At 37.5% G+C, this 16,490-nt stretch overlaps 2 protein-coding genes across 3 annotated transcripts in view; both read right to left on the bottom strand.

The window, feature by feature from the left end:
• TBK1 (TANK binding kinase 1) overlaps positions 1 to 9,972 on the bottom strand; it is a 41,554-nt gene extending 31,582 nt beyond the window's left edge. The window contains 3 exon segments of the mRNA XM_079139683.1: positions 2,920 to 3,060; positions 7,209 to 7,326; positions 9,849 to 9,972. Of these exon segments, the coding sequence (XP_078995809.1) occupies positions 2,920 to 3,060; positions 7,209 to 7,295 (228 nt within the window). The 5' untranslated portion in view covers positions 7,296 to 7,326; positions 9,849 to 9,972.
• Positions 9,973 to 12,845: 2,873 nt separating this feature from the next.
• The window catches only part of XPOT (exportin for tRNA), a 37,433-nt gene continuing 33,788 nt past the window's right edge, over positions 12,846 to 16,490 (bottom strand). Inside the window, exons 24-25 of one of the 2 annotated variants that reach the window (XM_079139673.1) lie at positions 16,228 to 16,284; positions 12,846 to 13,441 (exon numbers count right to left, since the gene is read on the bottom strand). In XM_079139673.1, the coding sequence (XP_078995799.1) occupies positions 13,415 to 13,441; positions 16,228 to 16,284 (84 nt within the window). In that variant the 3' untranslated portion in view covers positions 12,846 to 13,414. Of the gene's footprint in view, positions 13,442 to 16,173; positions 16,285 to 16,490 lie in introns of those variants that run through there. The other variant, XM_079139672.1, reaches the window with a different exon arrangement.

The following is a 16,490-nucleotide window of genomic DNA, read 5'->3' as shown; positions in this document are numbered from 1 at the left end:
AAATTTTAAAGTCTTAAAATCCAGGATTCATCTCCAACACTTTATCCCCCGCCGCCACACTTATTTTTTTTCCAGTACTGGGGATTGAACGTAGAGGTACTCTACCACTAAGCTATATTGCCAGACCTTTTTATTTTTTGAGACAGGATCTCTCTAAATTGCCTAGGTTGGCCTCAAACTTGCAATCATTCTGCCTGAGCCTCCCAAGTAGCTGGGATTATAGGTGTATGCTACCACAGTCAGTTCTTTCTTCCTTTTGTAATTTTTCCTACATAGCCCCAAAACACTTTTATAAAACATTTTAAATTTCTCTACCATTTAGTGGTAATGGGAAAAAAAGGAGAAATATTTTTAAAAAAACGATTGCTTTTATTTTAAAAAATTATTATCATTTTTTTGCCACATTGGGGATTGAACACAGGGGTGCTTTACTACTGAGCTATATTGCCAGTTCTTTTTATTTTTTTCAGACAGGGTCTTATTAAGTTGCTTAGTGCCTAAGTTGCTGAGGCTGGCTTGAAACTGCAATCCTCCTGTCTCAGCTTCCTAAGTTGCTGGGATTACAGGCATGTACCATTGCATCTGGTTCTTAGCCCCTTTTAAAATTACAGACAGGGTCTTGCTAAATTGGCCTTAAATTTGTGATCCTCCTGTATTAGTCCCTGTCAGAGGGATTACAAGTATATGCCACAGCATCTGGCAAATCTGAAAAACAATATATGCTGACTGTTGAAAATTTGGGAAATATACATAATTCTATCAACCAGGGATAATTACGTTAACATTTTGGTATATTTCCTTTCAGTCTTTTTTCTATGATCAAATCTCATTCTAGATACATAACAAATGTTTACATATCATATTACATATAGAAGATCATATTGCATTATCTATTTTAGTTGTGATTTATTTATATAACATTATATATAAGTATATTCCCAGGTAGTTAAAATTTTGGTAAAATTTTTTCATTTCTGCACTAATTAATGTATAGTGAAGAACTAACTTCACTAAAGAAATTCTGGCTTTTGTTCTCAGTAACTGTGAAGTCATTTCTGGCTCCTGAAGTATCCTGTCTGAAAGAAGTGCTTTGGATTATCTGGGAGCTTCAGCCAATGGAAAGTTAAAACAATGTAATTATGACGGAAGATTTAGGACACACTGCATCACTCCAGAGGAAATGGAGACTACAGAAATTCTCTCAAACCTATGGAATGTACTGGAGATTAAAGGTCAGCAATGTAGGCAATGTGTAATGGCAACCCAGTAAAAAAACTGTGCATACCAAAGTTTTGGATGGACCTTCCAGGTTGGCAACACTTCATGTGTATTATCATACATCAATGCTAGGAGGGTGATGTGTCCCTGAGGACAAGAAGTTTCATGCTTGAAACCATCTCATATCCCACCCTGAATCTCTTCCTTTGGCTGGTCTAATTGGTATCCTTTTGCTGTAACAAAATATTAAGTATAGCCCAGTGTGGTGGCCCATGCCTGTTATCCCAGTAGTTTGGGAGTTGTAATCCTCTCCTACTCCTAAAGTAGGAGGATTGCAAATTCGAGGTCAGTCTCAGTAACTCAGCAAGGCCCTAAGCAACTGAGACCCTGTCTCAAAATGAAAAGGGCTGGGGATGTAGCTCAGTGGTTAGATGCCCCTGGGTTCAATCCCCACTACCCAAAATAATAACAAGGAAAAAACCCAAAGCAAAACTGTTAGTATAGCACCTTCCTGAGTTCTGTAAATCATTTTACATTCTAACAAATTACCAAATTTAAGAGTTATAGGAACTTCCAAATTTAAAGCTGTGGTCTGTGAACTTGAAGCTGGAGTCTTAAGTAAGAGCAGTTTTGTGGGGACTGTGCAGTTTGGCAAACTCCTTTGTAGTGGTGTCAGAAGTCTTGGGGCAGAACTGGCAATCTGAAAGACAAGGCTCTTAACTTTGAGTTTGGCTAACTATAGGTAACTAAACATCACACCATCTAACTTATTCAACTTTTTTTTTTCTTCCCCTTCTTTTTAAAATAAGAGACAGGGTCTTGCTAAGTTGCCCAGGCTGGCTTTGAACTCGCTATCCTGCTATCTTAGCCTCCGGAATAACTGGGACTAAAAGAGTGTGTCACTGTATCCAGTTTAACTTATTTAACTTTTTAAACAGTCTTTATTATAACCAGTGTATTGACTTCTTTATGTGCATAACTAAAATTTACATTTGATTAGTTCCTAAGAAATAATCACTAAAAATGAAATCAGTAGGACATGGGATATAACTATCAAACTTTCAAAAGGGATGATTTTATTGATGACTTATGAATGTCTAAAAAGATTAAAATAGATGTTTCAATTATTTCTGGATTGTTCCTAATGGCAGTCTTTCTTTTCCTATTTCTCTCTCAAATCAATCTTTTAATAGACTTTACAGAGTCATTTCTGGATTATTAGAATTCTTATTCTTCTGCAAAGTTGTCTCTGTATTGTTTCACTTTCTCTTTTTTCTTTTTATAATTATGTCAATTTAATTTTACTTTTCTTTTTTGAATAATAATACTGATAACCAAATTCTAAACCCTCTTATTTCTGATACTTTTTTCTGATTCCACTCATATGATACTTTATTTATACTTCTACATCTAAGAATTTTTTGGGGCTGGGGTTGTGGCTCAGTGGTAGAGTGCTCACCTAGCATGTGTGAGGCACCGGGTTCGATTCTCAGCACCGCATATAAATAAATGAACAAAATAAAGGTCTACCAACATCTAAAAAATATATTTAAAAAAAGGCTCTTGGGGATAGAATATGTGGTTATATGAGCCCTTATTTTCTCCAGTTTTTAAAATTCATTTTTAAATATCAGATTATGCCTTCCAAATCACAACTATAATAAACACAATGACAAGAATAACTAAAGCTTGTCTACTTACCTCCTCTTCAATAGCAAATAATTTGACAATATTTTTGTGATTAAGTTTTTTTAACACTTCAAATTCTCTCATTTGAACATCCACTGGGCGAAGGAAGCTTATGTTATTAAATACTTTGATAGCAAATAAATCACCAGTTTTCTAAAGAGAAAGAGCGAAAGAGAGATGTGCATCATTAGTGCTAGATGTTACAATTTATATTTCTTATGAAATACTACACATCCTTTAGATAAAGGTAATTTGTACAAAGTCCTGACATTTTACAAAAAGTTAAAATGAGTCAACTGGCTATTCAATATTTCAAACTGTACATTTTAGAATTTTGGAAAGGTTATTTTAATATTATGAGATTTAATTATGATTTATACATCAGAAGATAAAAAGCCTTTGTAGTATTAAAAATGAAGTCATCTTCAGGATAAGAAACTGAAACTGAAACTAAGGGTTTCTGCAAGGCCTAATACTTTTAAAGAAGTAAAAAGAATACATAGGAACAATGTGAAAATTACATTCTACTTATGAAATTTTTATTAAAAATCTCAATGCAATTAATATTTCAGAAATATTTCCTGGTAATGAGTGTGGATATGTGTGTGTGTGTGTGTGCGTGCATGCGCGCGTAAGCAGGAGCTGGAGAAGGCGATTCAAATGGACTTCCTGGTTGAATTATATCACTGTTGCCCAGAGCAGCTACATACTACAAGCCTAGGGCAGGCTGTTCCTTCACAGACCCTCTCTAGAGGATCAAGGGCATTTCCTCTTCCCTAATGATGATGTACTGTTGTACCTTACTCACTCTTTCATGACCTATTGAAGTAGATCAATAGGTAGCCATTACAATGCAGAGTTGTAGCTAGTAGGGAATCCCAGAGCTTACCAAAAATATGCTTAAGGGGCTGGGGGCATAGCAGTGGTACAGTACTTGCCCAGCATGCATGAGGCACCAGTCCCAAGAGCGGAGTAAAACAGCTTAAATCTCATTGACTATCACACTTCCATGTTATTCATATTAAGCTTCCTTCCTTCAATTCTCTTCCAGACTCACGCACTTCCTGCTATTCATTCTCATCAGTAATCCTTGCTCTGGGGTAGCCAGTCTTTTCTTCCCTATTTATCCAAGGCTAAACTTCCTAGAAGCAAGTTGACAATCATTTTCTTTTTGAGATTGAGGGTCAAAAAGGCTTAAAGAGGGTTGGGGAGATAGCTCAGTTGGTAGAGTGCTCGCCTCGCAAGCACAAGGCCCTGGGTTCAATCCCCAGCACTGCAAAAAAAAAAAAGGCTTAAAGATATTTCACAACTCTTGGTTTTGGGATCTGTGAGCTTTTCCTGCTTTGGAGCCCTCTCTACGGTTTTTCACAGCCATCATCCTCCCCTCATTCCATGATTGAATAATCTTTTTCTTAAAACCATTTAGCTGCTTTATAATCCCATCTCCCATGATCCCTGCTGTCCTAGTCACACTAAATACACAGACAATGTACTCTTTTGAGAGAAAAATGAGCATTTATTGTTTTCAGACAAAATGAAAAGAGAAAAACTATTTAAACTTCAACTATACATTATTTTAACATTTTTCAGCCAAGATAAATGTATTGCCAAATCTATGTATCAACTAACAAAGGAAATATTTTGTAAGGACACTTGTTTCAAATTCAGCCTAAAATAAGGAGAATTCTAACAGAGGAATAAGTAGGGAAAGTAAAACAATGTTTCAATGAACTCATCTTGATCATTTTTCAATGTCTGTAGTCTATCATACCGGTGATATTAGTGGGATACACTTGGGAATGCATCATTTTCCCTTTATTCACCTTAACAGTCATCAATCAAAGCATACACGAATGATACTTAAGAGATCTATATATAGTGTAAATACATTTGTGCAGATCAACATATCCTTCCTGCAACTCTCTTCAACTTTGCCATGGTTATCACACACATATCCCCCACTCATACACAGTATTAGTTAAAGGCAACTTAATGAAAAAGAGAAAGACTATGTAACATGCTTTGAATAAGAAATAGTACACTTAAGAACCTGGTTATTGGGGCTGGGGAGACAGCTCAGTCGGTAGAGTGCTTGCCTTGTAAGCACAAGGCCCTGGGTTCAATCCCCAGCACTCAAAAAAAAAAAGAAAGAACTTGATTATTAAGAACTTGGTTATTAAAGAAAAGCAGGATTGTGAGGAGGAATAGGGGTACAACCCTAAATATTTAAAACTGATGTCACTAAGAACAAACATGGGGTTTGGAGGGCTGGGGAGATAGCTCAGTTGGTAAAGTGCTTGCCTTGCCAAGCACAGGGCCCTGGGTTCGATTCCCAGTACTGCAACAAAACAAAAACATGGGGTTTGGGTTGTAGTTCAGTGATGGAGTGCTTGCTTAGCACATGTGAGGCACTGGGTTCAATCCTCAGGACCACATAAAAAAAAAAAAAGAACAGCTAGGTACAGAGGTGCACACCTATAATTCCAGTGGCTTGGGAGGCTGAGGCAGGAGGATCATGAGTTTAAAGCCAGTCTCAGCAAAACTGAGGCGCTAATCAACTCAGTAAGGCCCTGTATCTAAATAAAATACAAAATAGGGTTGGGGGTGTAGCTCACTGGTTGAATATCCCTAAGTTCAATCCCCATTACCAAAAAATTAAATTAAATTAAAAAAAAAAAAAAGAACAAACATGGTTTCTCTATACACATCCCTGGGGAAGACTATTAGGAACCAAATACTAAACTGGGTCTTAGCGACCTTTTAAGTCAATTCATCTCTCTCAAATCTTCTAGTTTTAGTTAGAAAAAGTACTTTTTAATTTCTTTGAAGAACTTCAGGTTGTTTTAGGGTAATCAAATCTGTCCTCACGCATTCATTTATTCATTCAACAAACACTGAAGATATACTACGTGTAGGCACTTACACGAAGGACACTCAGTATCTAAGTAAGGAAAGAAGACAATACGTAAAGCATCCACTAATGCTAGGTACTTTAAATATGTCTCACCCAATCTCTATGACTATTGATTGTCACACCATTAGTTTCTAATTAATGTCCTTCCTAATGCCACCTTGATACTAAGTTGAAACTGTGCGTAAGGACTACACATTAGTTCTCTATATGCCTAAAACATACCAAGTGATCATTAAAATTTGTTAATTTGGAACAAAGAAAGACCAACATGTATTTTCAATGCTAAATCCTATGGTATTACCTGTTTTCTCCTCTTCATGGCACAAAACAAAAACAATTTCTAAGAAATATCTAAGATTGATCATAATGAACTTACATAAGGATCCAGAGCCTATGGACAATTCTAGAATCAGAGGGGAAAATCCTGAAAGCTGTCCATATGACACTTCTAATTCATTCTCTGTTAGCCATAGAGGCTGTTCATAATCAGTCTCTTCCCAGAGGAAACAGCCCCCTCCCCAGTGTACTTTTATCTCATTGACACTGACAGAAATGACCGGTAATCTCACAGGGATAGTGAAACAGAAAGAAATTCCTCCCTACCAAAATGTTCAGAACCCTTGTTTCTGAAAATAAGAACTGAGGAGGCTCCAAACACCATTTAGTTTAAAACAAATTTGTAGAGCTAAAAAACTAGTTGTTACTTGCATTATAAAGGAATTTTTTACTCCATTATTTTTCTAGTTTCTTTCCCAGGACAGAAGCTTTAATTATCTTTGATTTCTTAATTTTAAATTATTTTAATTATCTTTTAATTTCATCTTCCAATATAGAATCTGACAAAATCCTTTTGGTCCTTGAAATGCTTCTGGGGTTGGCCCTTCTATTCCTACTCCACTATTAGATTCTGATTACCTCACACCAGGACATAGCCTTTTAATCCCAGAATCCTTGTTGAGAATCTCCTTTTACTACCATCTACCTTGTGGGATGCTGTTCTAGAGGGGACATGAACCCTTGGTACAACAGATCAGAATAATCTGTGGGTTCCCCTCCACTGTGCACATATGCTTCCCTTCACTTCAAGTCCTCTTAGTGATCTCACTACCATCAGAGAACTAGGTTGGTTACAGAATCAACAGGGACAACACTAATCTTCCCCCGTCTCTCTGCAATCAACCTCGTAACTTTTTTCCATTTTGTAACACAGGTTCTGCCAGCAACAATGGGAAGATGCATTCCCTGCTTCTGACACAAACTAAACATTCAATAGCAACAAAATTCATTTAAAAATCAAAATTGCCAAGTCAAACACTTTAGTATTAAAGTGCTTCTCAGAAAAAAAAATATACAGTGATGAGAGAATTTCAATTTTCACTGTACCAACCTTATGTCTTCCACGAAAGACATTTGCTGTAGCTCCTTGGCCTAAGATATCAGACAAAAGCCACAGATGATTAGAAGTGCTCTGCATCTCGGCTTGGTCAGGTGTTTCTTTTGTTACACTAAGGGAAGAGAAAAGATTTACAGGTATGGTATAAGAGAATAATAAAGTTAAGAAACAAATGTTAGTTAATTTTAGTCTCAAGTAAGACTATCTATTTGCCAGGCATGGTAGACCATGCCTATAAACCCAGTGGCTGAGAAGGCTGAGGCAGGAGGATCACAAGTTCAAAGCTAGCGTCAGAAACTTAGTGAGGCCCTAAGCAATTTAGGGAGACCCTGCTCAAAATAAAAAAGTAAAAAGGGCCGGGGATGTGGTTCAGTGGTTAAGCACCCCTGGATTCAATCCCTGAAGCAGGGGGGTGGGGGGGAAATCTATCCATTATTTATTGATAAATTTTATGTATAAATTTATGGTCAGTGTAAAAAATCTAAGTTTCTAGCAATATTATAGACTAAAATCCTGTGTGGGCTTTGGGAAAAAAAGTTACCCAATAATATCTTATATATTTAATTCAATTTACATCACAGGTGTGAAAGAAACATCTATTTTCTACTTTTATGTTTGTTAATAAGCATGATAGCTCCTTAAATATTGTGAAAGATTAATCAAGGATACATTATATTTTAAAAGTATAAAGATAAAAACTTTAAAGGAAGACAATGTAATAGAAATATAAAAAAATTACATTGTTTCCTTCAAGGGCAGGCTAGCAGTAATGGAAACAATTGTCACTGTATAGCATTTCTATAATCTAAAATTTCATCTACACAGAGACTGACAATCATAATAAAAAGGTCTAATTATTATTCCTGAGAAGTACTGACTCTTCTGAAATTATTTAAGGGCAGTTTCTCTAACCTCCAAGTACATAAATCACATATGCCAGTACCAACTCTTAAATTAAAAGTAACCATCATCCCTAGCCTGTCCTTTAATACTGGAAAACTATTGAACTACAAATTTATTAAAAATATTCGAGCTTCATGTTATAAAAGTGAGGTATGTTAACACTGCATGTACACTAGTCCCACCATGCTCCCTTAAACCTGCTATAATGTCAGATCAAAACATAATCTTAATATCCCTTCACAGTAAGGGAGAACCAAAAGACAGTATGTTGGACTGGGAATTCCATAATGAATTAATAACTGCCAATATTACAAGCAGGGTCAGGTATATATAGAAAGGCCAGGGGTCTAAATCTCACCAATATCTTGTGTACTGGGATGTATTTATATAATTTTAACACCCATCTAATTCATGTATTTTATATACATCAATTTATTGGAAATCAGCAATAAAGATTCCCATTTCATAAATAAGGAATAACACATCTGTAAATTACCACATTCCACACAAGACTTATAATGAACTCAAATATCTCATGCAAAACTTCCCCAATTAATGTAACCTTGCTGTTTCAGAGAACTAAATGGCAAATGGCATATTAAGTACTTATATGTTCCTAGTGTATAACATAAACACACTTAATCAGATTAGATTTCTGCTCTCTTCATATAACGATATAAAATAGGGTTCCCAACAGTGATCATGGGAAACGCATTTTGAAATTATCTTCCAATAACCCCACGGTAACAGCATGATGAAACATGACTCAGCACACCCACCAGGTGCTTGCTATATAAATCTTTCCAAATTTTTGACAAGAGGCACTCAACAAGTATGTTTGTTACTAGCGATGTCGTGTTAAGTCTACTTCCTTTCACTATCAAAAAAACGAAAGTAAGTTACCTAGGATGAAAACAGGTTTGGTGACATGGCCTACAGACAAAGTTCCAGGATTTCCAAACTCTACCACTGTGTGAATCATTTATTAGATATTACATTAGAGGTTCGGGAGTGAACAAAGCTGGGTCTTTGGTTATGCTGTTAACAATTACGGGGAAGAGTTGCTTTGAGGTTACCTACTAAAAACTCGGGAAATGGATTAGAAAATAAACCCGTAAGCCTGGTCAACAAGGAAGCAATCGTTTGGGACTTTGCATTTTCTGTGTGTATTAAAATCGTCTTCTGCTTCTAGCTTCCGGTGAGTCAACCTTTGATGTTAACATCACTGAAACCCTAGAGAAACGTCTTTTTTTAATCATCTGAAAAATCAGTCCTTTTAAAAAACTACCAATCTTATCAACACGTGGAAAGAAGGTAACAAGCGGCGAGTCCCACTCCCGGGAAGGAGGCAGCCGTTCCTCCGACGGCCGGAGCCCTGACCCGGTACCGTGCACCGGCTCGTCCTCTGCGTGCTGGGACCTGGGAGGGCCCCGGGCTGCCGAGTCAGAGGACTAGCCGCGGGCCACTACAGATGGAGGGGACAGGGCCGGCACGACCATTCCCCACGGCTTCGGGAGCCCCGGGCACCAGGAGGCGGTGTCCGCGCAGCCAGGGTCTGGAGAGACTCGGCCTCGGGCCGTGCGGGGCTATGCCGGGCACCGCCGCGTCCCCGCTCTGACTCAGCATCCCAGTCCCTCACAAGGGGCGGGGGCGCTTGGAGCGGCAGGTCCCGCAGCCCGAGGCTCGCGCGGCCTCGGCCCTTCCGACAGCCCCCGCCCCACTTCCACTTACCAAGCCGGGTCTCCGCCGCGCCACCGCCAGCGGGTTCCCGCGGCCTCCTTGCGCCCGGGGCTACTTCCGGCTTCGCGAGCCCTGGCCGGGGGCCACGTGACCGACGGCCGGCGCGCGCGGGTGCGCGTGCGCACGCCTGCCGGCCGTTCGGCCGCCACCGCAGTTGCTGAGAGCTTCCCCAGTCGCTGTAGATTGGAGCCGGAGGGTAGGGGATCGACCAGTTCACAACTCTGCCTGTGCCTCCGCCCCGTGCCCCTTGTTCTAAGATTGAAGCTGGAAAGCTTTGTCTGCGCAGTGAACACAATAATTCAGATTCCCTCAGCTGCAGATCCCACCCTGTCAACGACAGCCCGCGGAGCACGGAGTGCGGCGACACTGGGGAGCTAGGGATTGCAAACACTCAAGTCATCACAGGTGGGCAGCATGCTGGACACGTGAGGGGCTATCGAAGAGGAATATGGAATATCGTAGTCTGGAGGGAAGAGATTTATACGTTTTAAAGACCCCTATGATTGCAGTAGTACCAGATTATCATCTCACAATATTCAAGAAATAAAATTCTTAATGTTCACTTAATTCCCTTTTTCAGATTGTATTTGGGAAAATGACCGTATTGGAGGATTAAAAAACCGGTTCTGCTTAAGTAGCTTTTGTACCTTTAGAAAGAGATCCCTTATGCCCTCGACAGCACAGGAGAAGGCAGACTTAGGTTGATCTATGGCAAGATTTCTGAGTTTAGAGGAAGAGGAAGGAGATGCTTCCCAGAACAATACTACAGTAAACACCAGTAAATGGGAAACCCTGGCCAAGTAGTTAAGAGCAGAGGCGTTGATAAGTTGCAGTCTCAGCTCTCTGCCAGTTACTGACTTTATGCTAGTTTTTTCTCTCTCTGGGCCTCAGTTTTACCAACTGCACAATGGAGATAACAAAAGTCCACTCCAATGAGTTCTTAGAAATTATTTTATTAGATTTTTTAAACAATGTTTAAGTGAGGAAATAATTCTAATAACAATGTAGTCACGGCTTACAATTCCAACCACTTTTAGTTCTTTTATATCATGACAAGAGTGAAGACCTGTCAAAGTTCCTTCTAACAGTAAAACCCACAGCTCAAAGCTGTGGGAGGAAATGTGACTGAGCCAGAGAACTTCACGTTTACCACATAAGTGATGCACATTAAAATACCACACAATACTTTCCTAAAGGGCCAAGCCACTTGTGAACTGATTAATTTTAGCATTATGCTTTAAATAAACTGTTAGGCACAGGAGTAAATCAGGCATCATAAAAACCCTGTGGTTCCATAGTCAAGTCACACAAATTCCCAAGTCTTTTGCCTCATTTATCTCAACTGTAACAAGTGAGATTCACCCTTGAGACAATCATTTGGCTGCTTGCTTTTGAAAATAAGGTAATTGATGGGACTGTAATAGTACTTGGGGGAACTTTAAGGAATGAAGATAATTGTTATACATGATCATGTAACAGAAGAGTTCAATTTCTATTTACACTCTGATTTCCACGTCCTGATTTCTCCTAGCTCTAAACACGGGAATCTTCTGAAGGGCTTTAAAGAATTAGCTTTAAAGAACAGCTAGGCATATTGATACATGCCTGCAGTACCAGATACTTGGAAGGCTTGAGCCCAGGTATTTGAGGCAAGCCTGGGAAACACAACAACTCTGTTCCTCCCAGCGAAAGAGCTAGAGAAAAGGATATCAATTTTATGCATGTGTAATTAATAGTACACTAATAGTACTAATAAATAAGTTCATGTTTAACTTATGGAACTTTTGTTTTTGGTAGTAGTGGGGATTGAACTCAGGGCCTTGTATGTTAGGCAAGCTACCATGTTACCACTGAGCTACATCCCAGGCCTAACTTATGGAATTCTAAATGAGTTATGAGGTAGCTACCATTATTTTCCCCATTTTTGAGATGGGAAAACTAAGGCAGGAAGAAGTTATTTAACTTGATCCAGGTTTTAAACTAGTTACTGGCAGAACTGGTATCTAAACCTATATAACCTGGATCCAGAGCCAGTGTTATATAAGCTTCTAACTACTCTGCTACGCGCTACTCATTGAATAATTACTATTATTGCAAGAGATGCAATTATCTGTACCATACTTCAGGAGAAGCACCCACTTTCACTTAACTATTTTTAAAAACATTTATACATTCCACTGACCTATTTTTATAGTTAACTGTCAATTTAGTTTAGTACCTTTATTCCACAATGTAAGGAAAATGTTTAAAGTTTCTTGTGGAATAAAACCCAGAAAAAGATTCAGGTGCACAATTCAGAATACAATTTTAGGGAATTTATAGGCTACTGAAGCCCATCCACAAAACTCCTAGGCAGCGCACTGGCCAAAGGCAAAAAAACACAATAACCCCCCCCCCCGAAAAAAATTTTTTTCTCCCCCTCCTTTCCTTTTGTGATGCTGGAAAACAAACTCAGGGTTTCACACATATTAGGCAGGTGCTTTACCACTGAGCTACATCTCCCAACCTCCTCCCTGAATATCTTAATTTGGCCTTTAAAATTTAAACTTAAATGGCTGTAGTTATTCTGCTGCTCGGTTTTATCCCTCCTCTCTCTTCTAGTACTATTATTGATACTATTATTGTTCCTCTTGCTTTCTCCAGTAGTCATGAGTAAAAACGAGGAAGGCAGGGAGAAGTGATTCTAGTAATTAAATAGTAGCTATTTACAAATATTATAAACACATAAGTACACACTAAGTACACACAATAACAGAGAAAAAAAAAAAAAACACTGGGATTGGGATTTTTAATTCCATGAATAGATTCACATAGGCTTTTTCTAGTGCACTTAAACAGAATGAAGTTGCACGTAACCTTTTAGGGCTGTAATTAAGTGAAATAAGGCATTCATATACCCATTTATGCAAACTTTTAAATGGAAAATCAGAGTGATTGAGAAAGGGAAATGAGGCCAAAATTTTTATAATAATTCCAGTAAAGACTTGGTAGATTTCACTACATAAAATTTATTTTATTTTATAAAAAATGTATAACACCGGCACCTACTTTTCAATCAATTAATTTATGAACCCATTCTCTTGTAGAATACACATTGGCATTGAAACAGTTTAAAGAAACGTAATGGCTATCTACAAAAAATTAGTTTTGACTGTTGTATTCCCCCCATACTTTGTGTCTGCACACATAAAACTAAAAATTTTAAACATTTTCATCAATTTTTAAGAAAATTACACGTTTTTCCACTGCTATGGTCTTCATAAAGAAAGGACTTAAAGTTTCAAATGAATAAAAAAATTAAGAGGCATAACTCTGCTGTCTTTTAACAGCATTTTTATATAGAACAATTTGAGCTGGCATGCAAGCAACTTCTCTTGTTGTCACATACCTGTATGTAGGGAAAATTACACCCATTTTACAGAAAAATTCTAATACATATATGCAATAAGCTCAAAACAATGTTAAAAAGACAGTGTGAATGGCACACAAAAATTGCTTCTTTATAAATTATTAACTGGAATTCCTGATCATGAAGTAGGCAAAGGGAAATCCAGTCCTTAGGGCTTTGCTCTCTGGAAGAACACCTGTAAATAAAGTATTTCATATAATTAAAAAAAAAAAAAAAAAGTCTGAAAATAAAATCTTTTTCACATGAAGAATGGTTCCAACTTCTAAGAGATAGTCACTTTTTTTTTTGGGGGGGGGGGGGGGGTTTCAGGGATTGAACTCAGGGGCACTCAACCACTGAGCCACATCTCCAGCCCTATTTTGTATTTTATTTACAGACAGGGTCTCAATGAGTTGTTGAGCACCTCACCTGCTGAGGCTGGCTTTGAACTAGCGATCCTCCTGCCTCAGCCTCCTGAGGCACTGGGATTACAGGAGTGTGCCACTGCACCCAGCAATGGTCACTCTTTTTTTCTGTTGTTGTTGCAATGGTCACTCTTTTGTAACATGCCAGATATTTAAAACGTTTCATACTTTATAAATTCATAAATAATTGAAAACAAGAACTTTCTCTTCTGGAGGATTTGATAAAGTCTAGATATAACTTTTGTCAACATCACTCAATTGGGAAAGTAATGAAAATATACTATTACCTCTAATGCTGTAGTTTCAAGAGGTCAGGGAAAAATATGGTTTTGATACCTTTCTACTGACTGGCACTATCATTAAAATTAACATTGGGAAATTAAATTTTGAGGAAGAAACAAATCAAAGCTAAAGTAGCAGTTCAAATCCTTAAGGAATTCACGATTTATCTGACGATTAAATGGTAGTTCCAGTTCAAAGATAGAGATACAAAAAAGTAAGCTGGAGGCTCTGCTGGGCACTGTTTCAATATCACATGATACCATCAGTACTGCATACTACCTAACATAGTAAATGGTAAGTAGTGAGTTCATTGAAGACAAGAACCATATTTATCATTGTATCACTAGCACTTAGTAGATCCAGTATTCATCTGACAAGGAGCCTAAGTGCAGAGAAAGGGATGAATACCATTTGAGCAAAAGAAAGTCTTACAAGGATATGAGGCTTAAGGAAAGCCTAAAAGAATGGGTAGAATTCATAAAGAAAGAGGGATGCCAATAAGGCAGAATTTTTGGAAAACAGCATGAAAAGCAACAGCAAGAATAGCAAAGATAGTTCCTGCAAGAGAAACTGGAAAGGTAATCTGAGATCAGAATCTGGGGGGGAAAAAAAATGTAAATGTCTAACTAAAAACCACGAACTTATTTTTAGTAAGTGATGGGTTTAGGAAGGCTATAGGGAAGGGCAACAGATTTAAGTACTGTTTGATGTTTTCAAATAGATCAGCCTGGCTAGAACAAATGAAGGGGAGATAGGACCAGGAGAACAGGTAGACAGAAAGAATGAACTTCATTTTTCGTATTAGAAGAATAATTCTAACACTGATGTAATGCTATTACTAAAAGACTGCCATCACTGAAGAGAAGCTGGGCTTGGGGAGGAACACTTCATAAATGTTGTGCAGATCAAATAAGTAATATTTGGAGCATAAGCTTTCTACAATATACCTAGATTTACTGTTATTGATCTAATAAAGATTTCTTTGGTCTTTTAATCAAGTTTGATTTAAAAGTTACTGAACAGAAGTTACTGAGGTCATATGCAGAGTGAAATAGATGTAAAAATGGTTAAGATTGTAAGTTGTGTTTTTAATCACAATTTTTTAAAAAAAGTGTAAGGCAAGGTGGCACACACCTATAAATCTAGCTACTCAGAAATCAGAGGCAGGAGGATTACAAGTTTGAGGCCAGCCTTAGCAACTTAGTGAGACCATGTCTCAAAATAAAAAATAATGTTTTTATCGGACTGTGGGGGAAGGAAGGGTTCTCAAAGATGAAATAATTCTCAATATTCTTCCACACAAACTCTTTTAAGGCGTTTAAGCTAGGAAACTATAATAATGAAAGTAACTGACAAGAGATGTTGGAATTAGTCATCAGATGGCACATTTAACTATTCACTCTTTGATTTATGAATTCTTTAGAATGTCTTGGGCAAAATAACCAGCCATTCATTCACTCATTATCTACTACCAAGAAATTTAGTACAGTGTTTTTCTCTCAAATTTATGGAAAGTAATATATAAAAATAGGAAACAGTTTTGCATACTGCTACAGTACAACTTTATTTATAGATCAAGAATTCCTTGGGCAGGGAAAAATCAGTGGTATTCCTAGGGGCTAAAAAAGTGCCTAATACATTAAAAAAAAAAAAAAAAAAAAAAAAGTCAAAATGTAAAATGACTGAGGACCTAGGTGAAACAACGTAATCTTACCTCACTAGTTGTAAATGTGAATACCAAATAAACACTTGGCATTTCTTGCCAACTTACAGGGGTTTTTTACTTTTTTAATTCAGTGATTTGGAATATAAAAAGAGCCTTGAAGCCAAACCTAAGGATTCTCCTTTTTGTCTATATACAATTTGAATGTTTCAAAGTAGGATGTTAGCAAATAATTCACATTTCTGTTTTTATATTTTTAGCTTCTTCCTTCCAACTTAGTATGGGCAACTTCTTGAACATTTTGCTTTTTCCCAATCCTCTAGTTCCTATTTAATTATGTCATGGAGCTGTAAAAGAAACTGGCAAATATTTTTATACAATATACTCAGGGTGTGCAGACATTCAGTGTGCATATCTAACTTCAAATAATCTTTTGCAAGAGCTTAGTTGAGAGGGGTTTCATGGAAACATCCATAACTGCAGATCTTAGAAGCAGCATTTACAGCAAAGAGATCCCAAAGTAAGTAGATAACTATGGCACATATGTATTTTCTTTGGGCCCTCGAATATTACTTAATTGTATGGAGATATAGAAATTTCCCAAATACCTACCTTTAGGTAATTTTTAAAAACTTTAGCATCAGGCTGCTGAAGCGCTTGACAAAACTCCTATGAGGCAGGGAAGGAAGGAAAGAGAAGAATTGATATGGTAATATTAAACCCATCAATTCAAATTCACAGTACTCCCCCCACCATAGTACTCTTAAATAAAACAACAACAACTATTTATTATTCATTTATTTATTCAGGCACTGGGGCTTGAACCCAGAGGTGCTCTACCTCTGAGTTACAGCCCCAGCCCTTTTTATTTTTTA

This window comes from Sciurus vulgaris (genome assembly GCF_902686455.1).
Source record: "Sciurus vulgaris genome assembly, chromosome: 5".
In the NCBI taxonomy this organism is placed as follows: Eukaryota; Metazoa; Chordata; class Mammalia; order Rodentia; family Sciuridae; genus Sciurus; species Sciurus vulgaris.
Note: the sequence above shows the minus strand (reverse complement) of the source record. Positions and strands in the feature narration are given on the sequence as shown.